Source organism: Triturus cristatus, chromosome 5_2 (assembly GCF_964204655.1).
Source record: "Triturus cristatus chromosome 5_2, aTriCri1.1, whole genome shotgun sequence".
Taxonomy (NCBI): Eukaryota; Metazoa; Chordata; class Amphibia; order Caudata; family Salamandridae; genus Triturus; species Triturus cristatus.
The window spans coordinates 1,094,759,951-1,094,781,619 of NC_140588.1; the positions used below are offsets into that span (position 1 = coordinate 1,094,759,951).

The window sequence follows — 21,669 nt, forward strand, 5'->3', positions numbered from 1 at the left end:
ACCCCATCCCAAGTGACAACGACATTGATTTCTACACCCATACTCTCTCTTACTGGACCAGGCGAGTTAATCTCTTCCTCAGTCAAGGCTCCCTCCCTGCTGCCCTTAAAACAGGACAGGTTACCCCTCTTCTAAAAAAAACCTTAGCTGAAGCGAACGACCTCAACAACTTCTGCCCCATCACCAACCTCCCTTTTCTTTCGAAAATCACAGGAAAATGTGTTGCAAAACAACTTTACCTACACATTATGGACAATAATCTCCTCAATGTTTTCCAGTCTCGCTTCATTCAAAATTGCAGCTCTGAAACAGCCCTGCTGCAAGTGATCGATGATGCGCTGCATATACTCGATTTAGGGGAATCGTGCCTTCTGATTCTTCTTGACCTCTCTGCAGCCTTTGACACTGTTAATCACAACACGCTCCTTAACACTCTCCAACAGAGAATGGGCTTGGAAGGCACAGTGCTTAAATGGTTTGACTCATTCCTCTCGGACAGATCCCAAATGATCAAGATTGCGAACAGTCTTTCGTCTCCATTGGCGGTAGATCAAGGCGTCCATCAAGGCTCTATCGTTGCACCCACGTTGTTTAATCTCTACCTGGAACCATTAGGGAACCTCTTGGAACGCCCTCCCAATCTGGGTTATTACCATCTCTATGCGGATGACAGTCAAATCTACCTCAGGGTGTCTTCCGCACACGATCTCTCACTACTCAACTCTACTCTCAACTCTATTCACAACTGGATGTTAGTTCACCAACTCATTCTCAATCCCTCCAAAACTGAATTCCTCCTCCTATCTACCTCTCTCTCCCCACCTCCTGTTCAATCCTGGATGGATCAGCTGAATTTACTCAACAGTAAACCCATCATTGTCGACTGCGCTAAATCCTTAGGTGTCATACTTGACAAAAGACTCAAACTAATCTCCCACATCAACTCTATTGCTAAGAACGCACGGTACCGGCTGCTCCTTCTGTGGCGGATTTGTCGGTTCTTCCCGGAGAAAGACCGAAAAACCTTGGTACAATCGCTGGTTCTCTCTAGACTGGATTATTGCAATTCTCTTCTGAAGGACCTACCCGAATCCCACCTCTCCCCTCTCAAATCCATCGTCCATTCAGCAGCTCGCTTTATTTCAGGGTCTAAACGAAGCGCCCACATCTCTCCTGTCCTGTCTTCTCTTCGATGGCTTCCCACCAATGTTGTAAATTGGCAGCGATTGGGTTAGCATTAGCGGAAGCCATCTTGTATTTAGAGGCTATCTTGTCCATTTTGTGGAATCCATTTTGTATTTCTGGCAGCCATTTTGTTTGCCATGTGCTGCCACGTGCTCACCATGTGCTCTGTCCTTCCTCAGTGTTGACTGCTCTTGTAATCTGCCTAGAAACGAACTATATTTAGCATCTTCCACCGTCGCACATGCCCAGTTGAGTTTGCAGCTGTCCTTGCAGCTGTTAGTAGTATGTAACTGTCAGGATGTGTTTACTAGCCTTGGCAAACTGTTAACTCCTCCTACTTGTCGACTGTGCATTTCTATATGACCTTATATATACATAAAACCTTCTTCTGTACTTGTACCGCCCTCTTTTGAGCCCCTGTGTGGGTATAAAAGGATCATGCTCCTTCTGTTCGGTGTGCTACTTTATACAATACCGAAGGGTGCTGTGTGAATGTAGCTCCACCTCATGAGGTTTATTAAACTTTGTATTTTCTATTCCAGTTTCTGTGCCAACTTCTTCCTATTGGTCTGAGGACTCTGTGCAGAGAAGGGCGAACCCCTTGCGCTGGTAGGCCTTGCCGAGGCTTACTACCACACCGAAGCAAGATCTATTTACAAAACTGCCGGCATCACCCGCAAAGCCTTGCACACGTCCTCCCCTCGTTACCTGGCGAATAAACTGAAATTGTCTGAAGGCTCTAGACCTTCTCGTAATGTGGAAACGTTTCTGCTTGAGCCCCCCTCCTTCAAAAGGGAAAGATCGATGGCGCAATCTTTCTGAGGTAATGCGGTGAGAATCTGGAACTCGCTTCCTCCATTGCTCCGTGCCACCTCCTCTACCCGGATCTTCAAATCGGACCTCAAATCTCTTCTCTTCCAAAGACACTTTCAGAACTAATACTTTCATTTTCAGGCCCCTCTAGGAAGTTTGCTCATCATTGTAAATTTGTAATTTTTTCTTGTACATTCCTCACCCATGCTTGCTATGTTGGCTATTGTGTTTTTTGTACCCTACCTTTTTAGCCTCCTGTTTATGTTTGTAACGTTCTATTGTGTAACACTTTTCTCATGTAACGTAACTGGTTCTATTGTACCTTCGGGTAATGTACGTGCTATATAAAAATGCACTAAATAAATTAAAAAAAGGATGGTGAGCCGATGGTGGGACTCGAACCTGGTTCCACAGTTCCAAAGTCGGCAGCTCTGTAATGACCCATTCTTTTCCAGCCAATAATAACAGCGAGGGCTTCTAGGCACTTTAGAGTCTGAGCACAGGCAGCGCTCACCACAGCAACAGAAACAAAGGGAGCAGAACAAATACAGAGAGAGGGTCAAAACTGGAGGGAGGAATAACACAAGGGTAAGGGGGGGTGAAATCACTGTGTAGACTCTTGACTGTGGTCTGTAGCAAAGATAGGCACGGGGGCTTCTAAGCACTGTGAGAAAGATCAGAAAGAAAACGAAACTTCTGGCTCTTTACTTTCACTTTTACTTGCTTCATCTAGCTCCTCACAGCGAGCCTCTACCAGGTAGAGTCTACCTGGTGAGTGATGACGCGCTGCTGTTCTGCCATCTGATTGGTGGGTAATCCATCAGGCTCCAAGTCCTGGGACTGGTTGAGCTAAGATCTCGTTTACTTCTCATCAGATGTCCACCCCCCTCACTCCCCCCTCCCTCCTGCCTTTACTGGACCAAAGCCTCCGTTTCGGGGAAATCACAAATCAGCCCATCTCCTGTCACAGAGGCGCTATCCGTCCGCTGGATGGCGCTAGAGCACTGCAGGTGAAGCGCAAACCATTCACCGCCTCAACCGAGCTGTCACCAGAGCAGGGGGGGGGGGGGTTCCAGCCACTTATATCAGTCGTGACACAGGCTTCTAAGCACTAACAGAGCTGAGAGAGGAGAAGGCGGAAACATCCTTTTTTTTGTCGTTTTATACACCGCGAAATGAACCGAAGGGGGCGCTTTACATGGGCAGCAGTCACATTACACAAGGTCACATTCATATCGTGGACACGGGGAGGAGAAGTGATCTGCCCAGAGTCACAGGGTGCTGAGGCGACGCTGGGCTTTGAACCCGGTTCCACAGTCGGCAGCTCGGTAATGACCCATTCTTTCCCAGCCAGTAATAACAGCGAGGTCTTCTAGGCACTTCAGAGTCTAGACACAGGCAGCGCCCATCACAGCAACAGAACAAGAGAGAGAAGCAAATAACAAAAGAAGTAACAAAAGGGGTTGAGGGTGACACCCCTGTGGAGACTCTTCACTGTGGGCTGCATCAAGGGCAGGCGAGGGGGCTTCTAAGCACTATAAAAAAGATCAGGAGGGAACTCAAAACAAGGAAAGAAAACGAAACTTCTGCATCCTCTTTACTTTCACTTTTACTGGCTTCATCTAGCTCCTCGCAGCGAGCCTCTACCTGGAGAGTGATGACGCGCGGCTGTTCTGCCTTCTGATTGGTGAGTTCCTGGGAGGGCTGACCTCAGATCGTGTGAACTTCTCACCGGAGCGGGTCCTCGCTTAATGCTGTGATTATTGCCCCCACTGTGACCTCACTGCTGCCCCCCCCCCCCATCATGACCTGGGGTGCCCCCCTCCTCCTGCTCCTGGGGGGGCTCTGTCTGCAGCCGGCCCGGGCAGGTAAGTGACCTGGGGGTGGGTGGGGGGGGGGGGACTTCTTGGGTGGGGGAGTGAATAGGCAGGTGGACTCCACTGGGGTGTGTGTGACAGTGACGGTTGTGTGTGGGGATCAGTGTAACACGGGGTGAGGGCTTTGTGTGGAGATCTGTGTAACATGGGATGAGGGCTGTGTGTGGGGATTAATGTAACACGGGGTAAGGGTTGTGTGTGGGGATCTGTGTAACATGGGGTGAGGGCTGTGTGTGGGGATCCGTGTAACGGAGTGAGGGCTGTGTGTGGGGATCTGTGTAGCATGGGGTGAGGGCTGTGTGTGGGGATCCGTGTAAGGGAGTGAGGGCTGTGTGTGGGGATCTGTGTAACATGGGGTGAGGGCTGTGTGTGGGGATCAGTGTAACACGGGGTGAGGGCTGCGTGTGGGGATCTGCAACATGGGGTTAGGGTTGTGTGTGGGGATCTGTGTAACATGGGGTGAGGGCTGTGTTGGATCTGTAACATGGGGTGAGGGCTGTGTGTGGGGATCTGTGTAACATGGGGTGAGGGCTGTGTGTGGGGATCAGTGTAACACGGAGTGAGGGCTGTGTGTGGGGATCAGTGTAACACGGGGTGAGGGCTGTGTTAATGTTAATGTTACTGGGTATTTATAGAGCGCGCGGCTACTCCCGGGAGTGTCCCGGCGCTAAAGACCAGTGACAAAAACACAGCTGTGGAGCCCCATGGCCGCCGATCATACAAACAGCCAAGTTTTGAGCTTGTGACGAAAGCTAAGAAGATCCCCCTCCTGACGCAGATGAAGAGGTAGGCTATTCCAGAGCCCGGAGGCCACTAGTTGGAAGGAGCGACCACCCAATCGCGAGCGAAGAAACCTTGGGGTCTGTGACAAAAATTAATTTGTGGACCGCAGGTTTCGAGATAGGACATAAAGCTGACATCTATTTCTCAAATACGGAACCCCAATGTTATGGAATGCCTTATTAGCCAACACCAAAGCCATAAAGTTCACCCTCTTGCGTACTGGGAGCCAGTGCAAGGACCTGAGGTGCGGGGTCATATGGGTCCTGAAGTCAACCATAAGTATGGCTCTAGCCGCGGCATTCTGTACCACCAGAAGGCGGCTAATCAGATAGTCTGGCAGGCCAAGGTAGAGAAAGTTGACATAATCAAGACGCGACAGGATCAATGCTTGCACAACTGTCTTCCTATGGAATACTGAAAGTAATGGGAGAAAATTGCGCATCATTTTCAATAGGCCGAAACAAGTGCCTGCTACCGTCTGGACTTGGGATTTCATGGACATATCCTTGTCCAGTTTGACCCCCAAGTTCTTGACCGTAGCGGCTAAGGTAATAGGAGGAGACATGTCTGATGGCCACCATTCACGCCACTCATCCCCAGGACTGCAGCCGAAGAAGATGATTTCAGATTTCTCCGAATTGCAGAGAAGTTGATTCTGATTAAACCACCCAAATACTGTGGATAAACAGAGATTTATCATCTTCCCATTAAGAGCTTCGCACTTACCACAATTAAACAATAGTTGTGTATCGTCAGCGTAAGAGACAATCTTGGCGCCGAAAGGTTCAATCAGTGATGCCAGAGGGGCCATAAACACATTGAACAGGGTTGGACTTAAAATAGATCCCTGAAGGACACCAACATTCATGGGTAGAATAGATGCCGCGAAAGGAGGGGACCAGACTGTTTGCTGGCGCTTTTCCAAATAGGACCTGAAGCACTGAAGGACCGTGCCTCCGATACCGCATCCTTGAAGACGACCCAAAAGTAGTTTGTGAGGAACGGTATCGAAGGCCGCGGACAGGTCAAGCAGTATCAAGACTGCCTTCCCGCCTTTATCCAATGTGGACTTAATTGATTCAGATATCTCAAGGAGAGCTGTTTCCGTGCTGAAATTAGCACGGAAACCAGATTGGCTCGGATGTAAAACACCATTGGTTTTGACAAACTCCCCCACGACCTGATTTACAAATTTCTCCAAAGCCTTGGAGAATAACGGTAGCAGCGAAATGGGTCTATAGTTGCTGGCTATCGAAGGGTCCGCAGAGGTTTTTTTTAAAAGTGAGAGAATTTTCCCGTGCTTCCAGGTATCAGGCACCATTCCTTCAATTAATGATAGATTCAGAACCTTATTAACAGCCGGGTTAATCACCTCAGCAACAGACGTGAAGACCTTCGCAAGACAGGGATCAGTGTGTGGGGATCTGTGTAACACAGGGTGAGGGCTGTGTGTGGGGATCTGTGTAACACGGGGTGAGGGCTGTGTGTGGGGATCTGTGTAACACGGATTGAGGGCTGTGTGTGGGGATCAGTGTAACACGGAGTGAGGGCTGTGTGTGGGGATCTGTGTAACATGGAGTGAGGGCTGTGTGTGGGGATCCGTGTAACACGGAGTGAGGGCTGTGTGTGGGGATCAGTGTAACACGGAGTGAGGGCTGTGTGTGGGGATCTGTGTAACATGGGGTGAGGGCTGTGTGTGGGGATCAGTGTAACACGGAGTGAGGGCTGTGTGTGGGGATCTGTGTAACACGGGGTGAGGGCTGTGTGTGGGGATCTGTGTAACACGGAGTGAGGGCTGTGTGTGGGGATCTGTGTAAGATGGGGTGAGGGCTGTGTGTGGGGATCAGTGTAACACGGAGTGAGGGCTGTGTGTGGGGATCTGTGTAACATGGGGTGAGGGCTGTGTGTGGGGATCTGTGTAACATGGGGTGAGGGCTGTGTGTGGGGATCAGTGTAACATGGGGTGAGGGCTGTGTGTGGGGATCTGTGTAACATGGGGTGAGGGCTGTGTGTGGGGATCTGTGTAACACGGAGTGAGGGCTGTGTGTGGGGATCTGTGTAACACGGAGTGAGGGCTGTGTGTGGGGATCTGTGTAACACAGGGTGAGGGCTGTGTGTGGAGATCAGTGTAACACGGAGTGAGGGCTGTGTGTGGGGATCTGTGCAACATGGGGTGAGGGCTGTGTGTGGAGATCAGTGTAACATGGGGTGAGGGCTGTGTGTGGGGATCTGTGTAACATGGGGTGAGGGCTGTGTGTGGAGATCAGTGTAACATGGGGTGAGGGCTGTGTGTGGGGATCTGTGTAACACATAATAAGGGCTGTCTGTGTGTGAGCATCCGTATAGCTGCCAAGTTGCCCAGGTCCATGCGTAATGTGCTGCTTTACTCCATGTTTTCTTTTTGAATTCTGGAACTTGTAATTTTGTTTATTACATTATAAAACAGAACTCCAAGTCCCAGAATTCAAAGAAACCCCCAGATTGGACCAGCACATCACGCATGCACCGGGGAAACTTGTTGGCTATGGATCAGTGTGACACAGGATGAGGGCTGTGCGTGAGAATCCGTGTAACACAGGATGAGGGCTGTGTTGGGATCCGTGTAACACGGGGAGAGCAGTGTGTGTGGGAGGATAAATGTAACACTGGATGAGGGGTGTGTGAGAGGATCAGTGTAACACAGGGAGGGGGTGTGTGTGTAGATTACTGTAATACAATAGTGAGTGTGTACGTGTGAATCCGTGTAGCACGCCACAACATGAGCCAAGTCACCAAAATACCTTGCAAATTACACAACAAACACCCTTCAAGGCCAAAAAGTGCATTTCTGTAACATTTGGAAGTGTTTCAGTTAATACTTTAAGTCAGGGGTTCTTAAACTTTTGACTTCTGTGGACCTCCCCACTAAATCACTACTGATAGCCGGGCCCCCAACATAATCAGCTTTTAGGATCCACCTGCCGAAAGGGCATTCGCTGTCGCTGCAGACGCACTGTTTATGATGAAGGTTTAGAGCCCGCTGTTGCGTTCTATTCGTTGGCTTCTTTGTCACTCTTAGTTGCTGCCTCTGAATTGGTTGTATAATGGTACAACGCATGCCTGAACAACGCGGTCTCTACCACGACTGCGTCTTTACCACGCAGGCCTTTACCATGCAATTTCGTGGAAAAGACATGATGGGTAAAGAAACATGCGTGGCAAAGATCATACCCCTGCCCTGTAAACTGTCCCTTTCCCCCTGCCCTGAGCCCTTAAATTTAACCCCATGTCCCAAAAACGACCTCGACCACAGCCCCCCTGCCCTAAGCCCTTAAAACTGTCCCCTACACCTGCTAATTACCCCAACCTCCTTGCCATGTGCCCTAAAACTGCTGCCTGCCCTACAAATAACCCTGACCCTCTCCTGAGTCTTAAAACCTACCCCCACCCGCAAGACCCGGCCCCAGCCCCACTTACCTCACCGCGTCCTCTCCCGATTCCCAATCGTCCTTCCTCTTCCTGTCCCACCCATCTGCTCGGCAACAGGACCGTGCATTGCCTTAACCATGCATATGCGTTTTTAAGGCATATGCGTGGTTAAGGCAAGCGTGGCACAGCTTGTGCGGAAACGGCATGAGTGGCTGAGCCCACATTGTTAAGGCCGTTTCTCCTCCTAATTGGCCAGTGCATTCTGGGCGTCACTTCCTTTTCTTTCTGTGAAGCATGGATGAAGCACAGAGTGCGTCCTCTTGATTAGTGTCCACCCGCTGATCGTGCAGTAAATGAGGTACTATTTCTCATCCCCTCTCACCCAGCCCGTATGCCGTGTTGCTTTTTCCCCGCCGACCCACTCCTTTTTGGAGTGTCTGCCCCGTCACACTCCCTCAGCCGTATTTGATTGCCTGTACCCCCACTCCTTTCCCCTTCTTTGCTTGCCCAACCCACCCAAAAAAAAGTTATGATGCGATGCCAACTCTAGCCGCATTTTAGCACTTTCTTAAATTTACTTATAGCCACGCAGCACAGCCGAGCCGCTGGACAACATGACTAAAAGACATTGGCAAGTCAATAGTTCTCGCATAGGGAACCATTGGCTTTGGCAATGCTTGTTACTATTTGAACTGCAAATCCGCATACAAAATGCAAAGAAGCATACATCATGCTCACATCATGTAATATTTTATTTAATTTGCAAACAAAAAAAGTAACAAAATGAAATATTTTACTGGAAGCAGGGAAGATTTTCAAAATGTGGTTTTATTTGTAACAGACACTGTTATGCTAGACTCCAGCAGAGGCGTTTCCAACAGGTCGATCGCGAGCTACCAATAGCCCTCTGGCCTCACATGATAATTACCTGTCAGCTGTTTGAACAATATGAGCTGTCAGATGCTATGGCAGCACTTCGCAACACAGCGCGACGCTTCCTGTTGGGCCTAGGGAACCGAACATGAAGGAACATGTAGCTTAGTCTCTTCGTAATGTTTTTTTCTCCATTTTCTTTCTTTGTTTTGCTACTCGTGTCCTTCTTTGACTATTTCCTTATTTTTCTCCTATTCTTCTTGGTTCACTCACTTTTCTGCATTTCTTTCCTTTTCTCCCACTTTCTCTTCTTTCTCCTTGTTTCTTTCATTCTCACCTTCTTTGTCTCCTTTCTTTATTCTTCATGTCTTTGTTTTTCATTTTCTTGTTTTCTCCTGCCTCTTTTCATCCTCTACTTATTTAGCTTGTCTCTCGTTTCTGTTTCACTCTTTTGTGTCTCCTCTTTCCTTCCTCAATCCTTTCTCTCTTTTACTGTTTTTTTCTTGGCCCTTTCCTTTGTTATTTTCGTCTTTCTTTCTTCATCTCCTTTATTTGACTGTTTCTTTCTTACTTTTTTGTTCCTCTTTCCTTTGCAACTGCTACTTTACTTGCTCCCCTTTTTTCTTTCCTTCTCTCGTTTTTGTTTTTTACTTGCTATTCCTTATTCATGTTTTTCCACCTCTTTCTTGTTTGTTCATCCACTACATTCAATTCTTGTTTCTTTCTTTGTTCCATTTTTCCTTTGAACCTTTACTCTTTTTTCCCTTTGTGTATCTGTTCGGTTTTTCCTTCTTTCCTTCTTATTTTTACTCCTTTTTATGTCTCGCTCAGCAGCGCGCATGCGTTGCATAGGCAAAAGACCTTTAGCAATCGCTTCGGTTTTTGTCTTAAAAACGTGCGCGCGCTCCATTGCCTTCAATGGCAATGCGTGCACGTTTGGTTTAACTTACAAACACATGGCGCCCCTGCTCGCTCCCGCAAGGAAAACGCTCTGCGAGTCTTTTTTTAACTTTGTTTTTTTTTTTTTACTTTGAAACTGAGCGCGGCGCCGCTTCACGGATACCGTGCTCGGTTTATTGATATATTTCTTAACTTTAGCACTGAGCACAACGCCCACTTCAAGGACACCGCGCTCAGTGTTGAAGTTAAGAAATATATAAAGAAACAGAGCGCGGTGTCCATGAAGCGGCGCGCGGTCAGTTTTAAACTTAAGCATTTGCACTGCAATCGGACCGATTACATTACAAATGCTTGTTTTAATCGTGGCTGGAACGGAAAGGGCATGGGGCGGCAGCACTCGGGGTCATTATGGAAGCAGTATTTGGCATTAATGGGAACTGCCTTCCGGTGCGGGGAGGGGGAGGCTGTGGGTGAAATACCTGTACACTGGTATTTATGGAAGATGATGAAGCCTTACGGCCACTGCTGTCCATTTTGCAACCAGGTAGGAGTCACAGCATCGGCTCAACACCGCGTGATTCTGGGCAAATTGTTCAATCTCTCCGCGCCGGAAATAAAATGAATGCGACCTTCTGTAATGTAACTGAAATATATATCACTGGAATGTCAGAGAAAGCAATTAGCCTCTCAGAATTGGAGCGGCGATAAAGCTGCACATTTAATACGGAATATTGAAGCACGCACTTGTAAGGCAGTTTTCTATTTGCCTGTTGTTGCGCGCGGGATGGGGTAGTACCTTTGCGGCACGTGAGAAAAATAATCCATGGATGTTATAGGACACGTGTCAGAAGTTCGCGACACTGAAAGGGAAACCCCACCCAGATGCAGAAAACATCTTTGAATTGTTCACAACTTTGAATATTTATTGCGCGCGAACCTTGCAAGGGGAACCGCGCAGCACTTACAGGTAGATATCTTTGACCTAAGTGCATTTCCACGTCTTGGCCTGCTTTGGAAAATGTGGCCTGTTTAGTGCTAAATGCTGGTTGTGAGAAGTTGGCCTGGCATGTGCTGGTCACTAGTTAAAGTGGCCACCTTGCACCAGTCAAATTCGACTCTTATGGTAGATAGGTTTAAGACAACCTTTTAAAGAAAGCTATCCTAGTGGTAGCTGTCGAGAGCAGCCTTCAGGCTAAGTCTCTTGAGGAATGTAAAGCAGCTTGTTTTACCTTATAATCTCTTGAATTACCAAATGAAAGGACACCACACAGGTATATATATCAAATATATATGTATTTATTTCTAACACACTCTACTAATCTCTTTATGAGATTAGAAGTCAAGTACATATGCAAAAATCAACAGTTCACAACAAATTAGGCACTTATATGGCTGGGGCCCTAGGGGCGTACCAGACCATATACTAAAAAAGAGGTATAAGAAGAACGACTTGAGGAGGGACAAGGCCTAGGGCCTTCAGAAGCACTGGGGCCTCACTAATCCACCTAAGGCAGGTAAGTACAGGACCCACGGGAGACGCATGCTGTGTGAGAACACAGCCGCGGATCCCAATAGACTTCAATGGAGCAAGTCGCGGTTGGAATTTTAAAGTTTTAGGATACTTCTGGAGAGTCTACAAGAAAGTCACTTACAGGGTAAGTAGTTCTAGAGCCAACACACACAGGAGCACCGGAGTGCACGAGTTACCTCACCCAGGGAAGCCGGGTGCATAGGTGTCTTTTTGTGTCGGGTCGCGGCGTCGTTTTCAAAGGGAGCCAAGGAAGACTTGCTGCTTGTGAAGACAGGACAAGTGTCCGGTGAAATCCAAGGCTGGATTCTGAAGAAATAAGACCTGAAAGCAGAGGAGACAGTGTTCAAAGTCACTTGCCAATGACCCGGGCCCAGGAAGATGGATGCCCACAGTCGTCGGGTGATTTCAGGTGATCACGGGTGTCTTGACTCTTCAGCCACGAGGTCCAGGAGGCATCGACGACGACCAGGAGCTGGATTCAGCGTGTCCCACGAAGTCTGCAGTTTACTGAGGTGTCAGCAACCGGATTGGAGCCAACAAGCCTTGGCAACAGCAAGTCTCGTGCAAAGTGAAGAAAGTCAGCGGTGCAGACCAGCAAGGTCTGAGGGACTCACCCAGCAAGCGTAAGTCAGGGCAGGCCGGGGGCAACCAGGGGAGCCCTTTGGTTTGATAGAAAAGTCTTCAGGGGATCCAGAAGCCAACGGGCAAGGGATCGCGAAGACGCCTCATGAGGATTCACTTCACAGGAGCCCGCGGTCACTCGGGACGAGGTAGGTCTCTGATCTTCGGTGGAAATCCTGCTGGAGGGTTGGATCACACGTGGGCCAATGCACAAGTTCGTAGAACGTCGTGAAGGGATTGCACTCGACAATAGTGCATGGTACCTGGGTATTGCTGTTCCTCGTCTCTCGTGGGGTCCACTTGCCTCAGCTTCGCTGGGGACTCACAATGGCCTTGGAGAAGTCAGGAAATCCACTTCTGGGGCTGCAGAGACTTCGGACTCCGGCGGGAGCGGGAAAGTTTGCGTTCGTTGATTCAAAGTTTTGGTGCCTGCCAAGCAGGGGAGTCATTCCTTGACTCCAAGGGAGATTCTTCAGTCTTCCAAAGATAGTGGAACGTCAAAGGTCCAGGATTCTTCTTCAGAGCATCGTCCAGGGATATCTAACTTGCAATGGCAAGGGTTCCCTAACTTATACTTCAAGGAAGGGAGGGACTAGCTCTATGACCCCTCCTATGGGAGGGTCAGGGGAGTGGGTGGCTACACCCACTTCCCTTCGTTCAGTTTCGTGCCAGAGCAGGGGCAGGTAGCCCCTGAACCAGTTTGAGCTGGCATATGCACAGAGGAGCCTACTGCTCCCCCCAGTGCAGGACTTCAAAGCACTCTAGGAGTGCACCCACCCAGCCCCAATACACTAAATTCTGTCTGGAAGGTAGTGACACCTCCTTGTGACAGGATGCCTATTGTTGGGACTCCTACACTGCGAGTTTCAGTCAGCAGCAGGAGGGCAACCCAGTGTCTGTGCTGGTGGCATCCATTTTGTGATGCCAGGGCTCTTTCAGGATTCTATCGTGTTTACACAGTTGGTACATGTCTTCCCCTCTAGAAGGGTGGGATCATACTCCCACACCAATTACTGGTGTGGGGTATGATTCCAAAGCGTTTGACACCAAACACGACATGTTTTGATGCAGCATCCCAGAGTTAGCATTTACCGCGAGGTTATAATGGACTTAAGAGTATATGGGTTAACCGCACCCACAAACAACCACAGAGAATAGACTCTGAGGGCTGCAGCGGGACCCTGCTCAGGCAGAGGCACCCCCTCACATGTAAACCAAGCACGCTGCCCTCAGGATTGATAGGGCCTGCCTTAGGGGTGACTGATAGGCTTATATGTGTGTGCAGGTGAGATATAGGAACCTATACCTCAGTGAGGAGTCCTAACACTACCTCACCCAGGCTGCAGTGGCAGGCCTGTGGTGTCAGATTGAGTCTGCTCCCAGGGGTGGCATAATACATGCTGCAGCCCCTGGTAGGCCTGTGAAGTACCTATGCCCTTGGTACCTAAGGTACCATATACTAGGGGCTCATAAGGTACCACAGTATCCAATCACTAGTGCATCTAATATGCATTCCAAGTTGTTTAGAGAGTACAGAGAGACTGGGGCCCTGATTAGCAGGGACCCAGCCAGGCTATAGCCAGAAACCAGTGTTAACATCAGAAAAAAAGTGGGGCAACATAAGTGCAGATCTGTCAAAAGCGACTATTTTATTTGTATAGGTCTTCATGCACCTAAAACCTGCTTTCAGGGCGCTTGTGCGAATCACTACTTAGATATAGAGCTTCTGGGTTGTCTTCTAGCGGCGCTTAGGTCAACTGAGATGGGTTCACAACTTTTGGGTGCACAACAATTCTCTCTGCTGTGCTGGGAGTCACGTCATTTTAATACGTAACTGTCACGGGGTGAGTACATTCAGGACAAAGAGAGGTACAGCGAGGCTTGGGGAGCTCTCTGTCAAGGGAAGTGCGGTGGAATTGTACTCTAATTGCCGAGGCGTACGCAGCACAGGGAGCTTGTTTCACCAAACACATATGGCGCAGAACACGCGGATTCCCAAGCAGGTCAACAAATCACCGACGTGCGACATCGGCATTAAAATCCAATTGCAAGGCCTGAAGATCTACGACCTACTGCGTGGCAGTCACATCCACCCAAACATTAATCTCTGTATGGCTTGAGCTCTCCTAGCACAATCCAAAGCATGAAGCCTCATGTGTTTTCTATGTTTATTTAATAATAACCAGTTCAGTTTTACGCCATTTTTCCTGGTTGGGTGATAGCAAAGGAAGCAAACAGGTATATCCCAATTAACAGTGCATATATATTAATTATGCACTGTGGCATAAAAGGAGAAAAAGCAACGTTTGACTGTATTTGCTGCCTACTTACCAAAAAAATAGACTTTAGATTTCGGCACGAACTGAGTGCTGTCTTTCAGAGGGTGAACAGCGAAGTTTATCTGCTTATATTCTCGTTCTCTAAATACCAAACTACTACAAGCTCAGTTAACTCCCTTTTGTTTGTCCTGGTGCAATGCTTTGCTAAATGTGGCCTCTGTGTTCTGGTGTGGGCCTTGACAGATGTCTTGGACAAAATACTTGTTTTCCACCAGTGGTATTGAGGGCGGGCTTTAGCACTGGTTGCGCCCTGTGCGACAATGATTTTTGGCGCCCCCCTCCCCTTCAATGACAACCTCCACAATGGATTCCCGCACTACCACCCTTTGACTGTCTTCATAACCTCTCTCTCTCGGACGCATTTATTTCGTTTTATAGTGTCACTCATAAAAGTGAAGGGTGTCCGAGCACTTTACATTGCACGCACATTACTGAGGGGAGAGGAGTTGGCCTGGGTACGAGTCTCGGAAATGACGCTGAACATCCTGTGATTCTGGGCAAATCACTTAATCTCCCAGTGCCTAACAAAACAAGCATTGGCATAGCCAATAGGTCTCGCCTTTGGGACCTTATAAGTAGTTAGTTATGCAGCACAATATCCTTACTGCAACAGCATTAACTGTTGCATGGCTAAACACTTATAGGGTCCCAAAGGCGAGACCTATTGGCTATGCCAATGCTTGTTGTTATTCTGTCTTCTCTCGTCTTTTTTTTGCTTCTATTCTGCTCGTCTTCCTTCGTCTCCTGTTTTAGGTCTCGCATAGACAGCGCTTGCGCTGTCTCTTCAATATATGTTGCATATATTGTGTGGGCTTGCAGCCCGCACATTTATTTCCATTTGTTTGTTTTTTCGAGTATCCTTTAAAAAACCTTGTTTCCAAGTGGTTAATCTTTCCTATTTGCCCTACCCTTTTGTGAGTTGTTCCCTCCCACGCAGCATGTAAAGCTGGGCCACAAACCGCTCCGCTTGCCGAGTTTGCGGATTTTTGCATACTCCGCGCTCCGCAGAGAACGTGAAGTTCCTGCAAAACTTCCGACTCTACAGCGTAGCGGAGTTCAACCCCAGACCCTCCCACCTCCCATCTTCCCTCAATAAATATTTTTCAAATAAAAATCTCAATTAAAGTAAATAAACGCGCACTTACCTTTATCGTGGCGTCTCCCGGCTGCAATCCTTCTCCTCGCCGTAATACCCTATGTCAGACATACATCATGGTAGGACTGAACGAGCAGTCCTACCATGACGTACGTCTGACGTAGGTGAGTGCAGGACCACGGCGAGGAGGAGGAGGCCAGCCCGGGACAGCGCGATAAAGGTAAGTGCGCTTCTATTTACTTTAATTGTAATTTTTATTTGAAAAGTATTTATTGCGGGGGTGGGAGACGCGGAGCGGAGCTCCACAGAGTTTTTGCCCAACTCTGTAGAGCTCCGTGTAGAGCAACTCCGCCTGCTCCGCCCGGAACTAGAAGCATGTCCCCATTACTTGTAGGCTTACACTTGTCCCATTTTAGCAACTGCTTTCGGAACTCCTTTTTTCGCTGTCTATGAGCATATCACACAAGAGCACTCGTGTTTTCTTTGCTACGAGCCTTTCTGTAAACAGGGCTGTAATTCTTGCTCTTATCTCTTAACGTTTTCTGCTCATTCAGAGACCGAGATCAAATGTCAGAGGCTGTTTCCCGGAGGGTGCATGCTTCCATCCTCCCACCCCCTCACTCATTGCTGTTTGTCCTCTGTTTGCCATCCACCAATATCACACACCCATCTAGTGCCAGGCAGAACGAGCTAAAGCGGCTCTTTTGCACCAAGCAAATGTTCAATATTTGTGTATTAACTTTCATGCAATTTTATGGTGTCTACGGCTTTTGCCACGATGCAAGAACGCTTGAAGGGAAAAAAGTGGGAGGCAAACTTCCAGCAGGATACTCCTGTTCTTTCTGCCCCCCCCTTTCTGAGAAGCCATGTTGCAGCTCTTTCACACTCTCTTCCCTTTGCTCCCCTCCCCCACACGTAGGATCTTGGAGACAGAAGAAAAAACATCTTCCAGCCTGACTAGAAAATCAGCCCCATTTCCTCAGGAACCCCAGCTGCTGCTAGAGCAGAAAACACGTCGGGCTGGCCCTCTAACGCACACAGATGTGCCTTTGTAAAGCCAAATATATGCTGGGGATTGCCTATTGGAGCAAAAAAACAAACACGTAGGAATTGCCGAATGTTTCATGCAGGCCATGTTTCTACCCTCAACGGCGCCTTCCCTAGCCCCGTCCTCTTCTCCTTCTTTAGCATAGCATTTTAAGCTTTAAGGTTGTATTTACTGCTGGTGACTAAAATGAGTTAGACTTGAGGAAGAAAAGGCTTTCCGAGTTGCAGTGTATCACAATCCGCGTTAAAGTTTTTTTTATTTCTTGATCATCTTATGGTGTTACAATATTAAAAATCATTCTTAAACCCACATTCCGAACTGTTTTGCTGAGGCCCAAGGCTTTTAAAATGATTCTTCTTTCAGAGGCATTATGTTTATCAAGCCAGGCTCCACCTGCGTCTTCTTCTTTTCTTTGCGTTATTTTCCACGCTCCCTGTTCACCCACCGCACCACCCTCTTTTAAACATAATTGTCAAGGGAGGGGCAGCTGAGTAGCAACTCGTTCTATGTCATTAAAATGAAAGGGGACGGAAAATAAAAGTGGAGGAGGAGGGGGGATGGAGCTCTAAGCCCACTACAGCTCAAGCAGAGAGAAACAGGTTGCCGCGTGGGTGGTGGGGGTAGGGGAACAGGAGGGGTGGGGGAGATGTAAAAGCATAAAGCTCTCGAGGCTGTCTCTTAGAGATGATCTTCCACCCGATGTTTGTTGGTGCAATAGATATAAAAGCACAGAGCTCTCGAGGCTGTCTCTAAGAGGCGATCTTCCACCCGATGTTTGTTGGTACAATAGATATAAAAGCACAGAGCTCTCGAGGCTGTTTCTAAGAGGCGATCTTCCACCCGATGTTTGTTGGTACAATAGATGTAAAAGCATAAAGCTCTCGAGGCTGTCTCTTAGAGATGATCTTCCACCCGATGTTTGTTGGTGCAATAGATATAAAAGCACAGAGCTCTCGAGGCTGTTTCTAAGAGGCGATCTTCCACCCGATGTTTGTTGGTTGAATAGACATAAAAGCCCAGAGCTCTCGAGGCTGTTTCTAAGAGGGGAATCCACCTAATGTTTGTTGCTACAATAGATATAAAAGCACAGAGCTCTTGAGGCTGTTTCTAAGAGGCGATCTTCCACCCGATGTTTGTTGGTGCAATAGATGTAAAAGCATAAAGCTCTCGAGGCTGTCTCTTAGAGATGATCTTTCACCCGATGTTTGTTGGTGCAATAGATATAAAAGCACAGAGCTCTTGAGGCTGTTTCTAAGAGGCGATCTTCCACCCAATGTTTGTTGGTGCAATAGATATAAAAGCACAGAGCTCTCGAGGCTGTTTCTAAGAGGGGATTCCACCCGATGTTTGTTGGTGCAATAGATATAAAAGCACAGAGCTCTTGAGGCTGTTTCTAAGAGGCGATCTTCCACCCAATGTTTGTTGGTGCAATAGATATAAAAGCACAGAGCTCTCGAGGCTGTTTCTAAGAGGGGATTCCACCCGATGTTTGTTGGTGCAATAGATATAAAAGCACAGAGCTCTCGAGGCTGTCTCTAAGAGGCGATCTTCCACCCAATGTTTGTTGGTTCAATAGATATAAAAGCACAGAGCTCTCGAGGCTGTCTCTAAGAGGCGATCTTCTACCCGATGTTTGTTGGTACAATAGATATAAAAGCACAGAGCTCTCGAGGCTGTTTCTAAGAGGTGATTCCACCCGATGTTTGTTGGTGTAATAGATATAAAAGCACAGAGCTCTCAAGGCTGTCTCTAAGAGGCGATCTTCCACCCGATGTTTGTTGGTGCAATAGATATAAAAGCACAGAGCTCTCGAGGCTGTTTCTAAGAGGTGATTCCACCCAATGTTTGTTGGTTCAATAGATATAAAAGCACAGAGCTCTCGAGGCTGTTTCTAAGAGGTGATTCCACCCAATGTTTGTTGGTTCGATAGATATAAAAGCACAGAGCTCCTTTTGTATCTAGGCCCTGTAGCCTGTCTTCCTCCTTGGATGGGTGAGGTGGGGCGAAGAAACCCGGCAAGGTGATAGACTGACCGATGTGGAAAGGCGTGATGACTTTTAGGATGAACGTCGCTTCAGTATGTAGGTCTAATTTGTCTGCAAAGAAGGTAGTATATGGCTAGTGTGTGTAATTCACTCACGCGATGGGCTAACATTGTCACTATGAGGTATGCCATCTTCAAGGCGAGTCATTAGAGAGAACAGCTTCATTGGCTCAGACTGAGCGCCCAAGAAAGAAGTAAAAACCAGATTGAGGTTCCACTGTGGCATCACAAATGGTGTTGGTGGGAACATACGGGTCAGTCCTTTCAGAAAACACATCACAAGAGATGATTTAGATGAGATGGCGGATAAGGCAGACGCAAGAAGGGTGACAGAGCCGATAAATAACCTTAAGCTGTTGCCGCATCAAGGACTTGCTGGGCTAAAGATAAGCAAAATGACAAAATATCAGACAGCTGTGCCTGAACCAGACTAGAGACCTCCTCTAGAATCACGAATAAATTGTTTTAGTCGAGAGGCACCTAGCTGCCAAGATGACCTTCATTACTTAGAAAGGCAGCTCAAACGCTGTTGACTGTCGCTTTTCAGTCTCCAAGCATGGAGGTGTGGATTGTACAGGATCCGGTGCAGGACCCTGCCCCGCTGCTGCCACAGAAGCTCCTCCGGAAAAAGCAGCCTTATCGGAGAACAAATACTCATAGCCAGAAGTTCTGTGCACCGCACTCTTCTCGACCAGTCCGAGGCCACGAGGATCACTTGGGCTGGTCACTACTGGTCTTTTTCAGAATTTGGGCTGGAGAGGCAGATGTGGGAAGGTATTTAGGAGTCCAACATCCAATCATGTGAAATACGACTCCGAGTGAGAACTTCCTTCGGAGCTCCAGTGCGCATGCATTTGGACACAGCACGTTCTCTGTGGTGGAGAAGGGATTGAGCCAGGGTTCTCCTCTTTGCTGGAATACACCCTCTGCTATCTCTGAGTGCAGCTGCCATGTGTGATCTTCTCGTCAGCGCATGCTTAGTTCATCCGCTCTAGCTTTTAAAGATCCTACTGGGTGCTGTACCACCAGGGCGATGCCCTGACGATTCAGCCACTTGCAAAGGTTCAGAGCCTCTTGGGTGCAAGACGCACAAACCCACCCACTGTTCCGCGTGGCGGTGCTGGTGTTGTCTGTGAGAACCTGTGCTCATCCCCCCTTGGTGGAAGGGAGGAGAGAATTCAATGCAAAGCAAATCGTCTGCAACTCCAGCAAGTTGATGTGGAGTCAGGTTTCTGCTGGAGACTAGCATCCTCTGATCTCCCCACTGCGTCCACTGAGACTTCAGATCCCACAGCAGAGTCTACATGTGCCACCTGACGTGTTCCACAAGCAGGATGCAAGAGGCCAGGAAGCCTCGGAGCAGCTCCCACTGCGACTTCAGATCCCACTGCGGAGCCTACATGTGCCACCTGACGTGTTCCACAAGCAGGATGCAGGAGGCCAGGAAGCCTCGGAGCAGCTCCCACTGCGACTTCAGATCCCACTGCGGAGCCTACATGTGCCACGTGACGTGTTTCACAAGCAGGATGCAGGAGGCCAGGAAGCCTCGGAGCAGCTCCCACTGAGACTTCAGATCCCCCTGCGGAGCCTACGTGTGCCACTTGACGTGTTTCACAAGCAGGATGCAGGAGGCCAGGAAGCCTCGGAGCAGCTCCCACTGAGACCTCAGATCCCACTGCAGAGCCTACATGTGACACCTGACGTGTTTCACAAGCAGGGTGCAGGAGGCCAGGAAGCCTCGGAGCAGCGTCCACTGAGACCTCAGATCCCACTGCGGAGCCTACATGTGCCACCTGACGTGTTTCACAAGCAGGATGCAGGAGGCCAGGAAGCCTCGGAGCAGCGTCCACTGAGACCTCAGATCCCACTGCGGAGCCTACATGTGCCACCTGACGTGTTTCACAAGCAGGATGCAGGAGGCCAGGAAGCCTCAGCGCTGAGCCCACTGAGACTTCAGATCCCACTGCAGAGCCTACATGTGACACCTGACGTGTTTCACAAGCAGGATGCTGGAGGCCAGGAAGCCTCGGAGCAGCGTCCACTGAGACCTCAGATCCCACTGCAGAGCCTATATGTGCCACCAGACGTGTTTCTCAGCAGGATGCAGGAGGCCAGGAAGCCTCGGAGCAGCTCCCACTGAGACTTCAGATCCCACTGGAGAGCCTACATGTGCCACCTGACATGTTTCACAAGCAGGATGCAGGAGGCCAGGAAGCCTCAGCGCTGAGCCCACAGAGACTTCAGATCCCACTGCAGAGCCTACATGTGACACCTGACGTGTTTCACAAGCAGGATGCAGGAGGCCAGGAAGCCTCGGAGCAGCGTCCACTGAGACCTCAGATCCCACTGCAGAGCCTATATGTGCCACCAGACGTGTTTCTCAGCAGGATGCAGGAGGCCAGGAAGCCTCGGAGCAGCTCCCACTGAGACCTCAGATCCCACTGCAGAGCCCATATGTGCCACCTGACGTGTTTCACAAGCAGGATGCAGGAGGCCAGGAAGCCTCGGAGCAGCGTCCACTGAGACTGCATATATCACTGCAGAGCCTACATGTGACACCGGACGTGTTTCACAAGCAGGATGCAGGAGGCCAGGAAGCCTCAGTGCTGAGCCCACTGAGACTTCAGATCCCACTGCAGAGCCTCCATGTGACACCTGACGTGTTTCAGATGCAGGATGCAGGAGGCCAAGAAGCCTCAGTGCTGAGCCCACTGAGACTTCAGATCCCACTGCAGAGCCTACATGTGACACCTGACGTGTTTCATAAGCAGGATGCAGGAGGCCATCAAGCCTCGGAGCAACTCCCACTGAGACTGCAGATCCCACTGCGGAGCCTATATGTGCCACCTGACGTGTTTCATAAGCGGGATGCAGGAGGCCAGGAAGCCTCGGAGCAGCTCCCACTGAGATTTCAGATCCCACTGCAGACCCTACATGTGCCACCTGACGTGTTTCATAAGCAGGATGCAGGCGGACAGGAAGCCTCGGAGCAGCTCCCACTGAGACTTCAGATCCCACTGCGGAGCCTACATGTGCCACCTGACGTCTTTCATAAGCAGTATGCAGGAGACCAAGAAGCCTCAGAGCTGCTCCCACTGAGACCAGGTCAAAGGTTGAAACATCTGATTGATAATCTGAATGTCCTGGAGAT

At 49.0% G+C, this 21,669-nt stretch overlaps 1 protein-coding gene across 2 annotated transcripts in view; it reads left to right on the forward strand.

Annotated features, from left to right (window-relative positions):
• The first annotated feature begins 3,710 nt into the window (after window positions 1-3,710).
• Window positions 3,711-21,669, forward strand: part of LOC146829747 (H-2 class I histocompatibility antigen, Q10 alpha chain-like) — a 260,886-nt gene continuing 242,927 nt past the window's right edge. For both annotated transcript variants that reach the window (XM_085608470.1, XM_085608471.1), the window contains exon 1: window positions 3,711-3,866. In XM_085608470.1, the coding sequence (XP_085464596.1) occupies window positions 3,803-3,866 (64 nt within the window). In that variant the 5' untranslated portion in view covers window positions 3,711-3,802. The remainder of the gene's footprint in view (window positions 3,867-21,669) is intronic.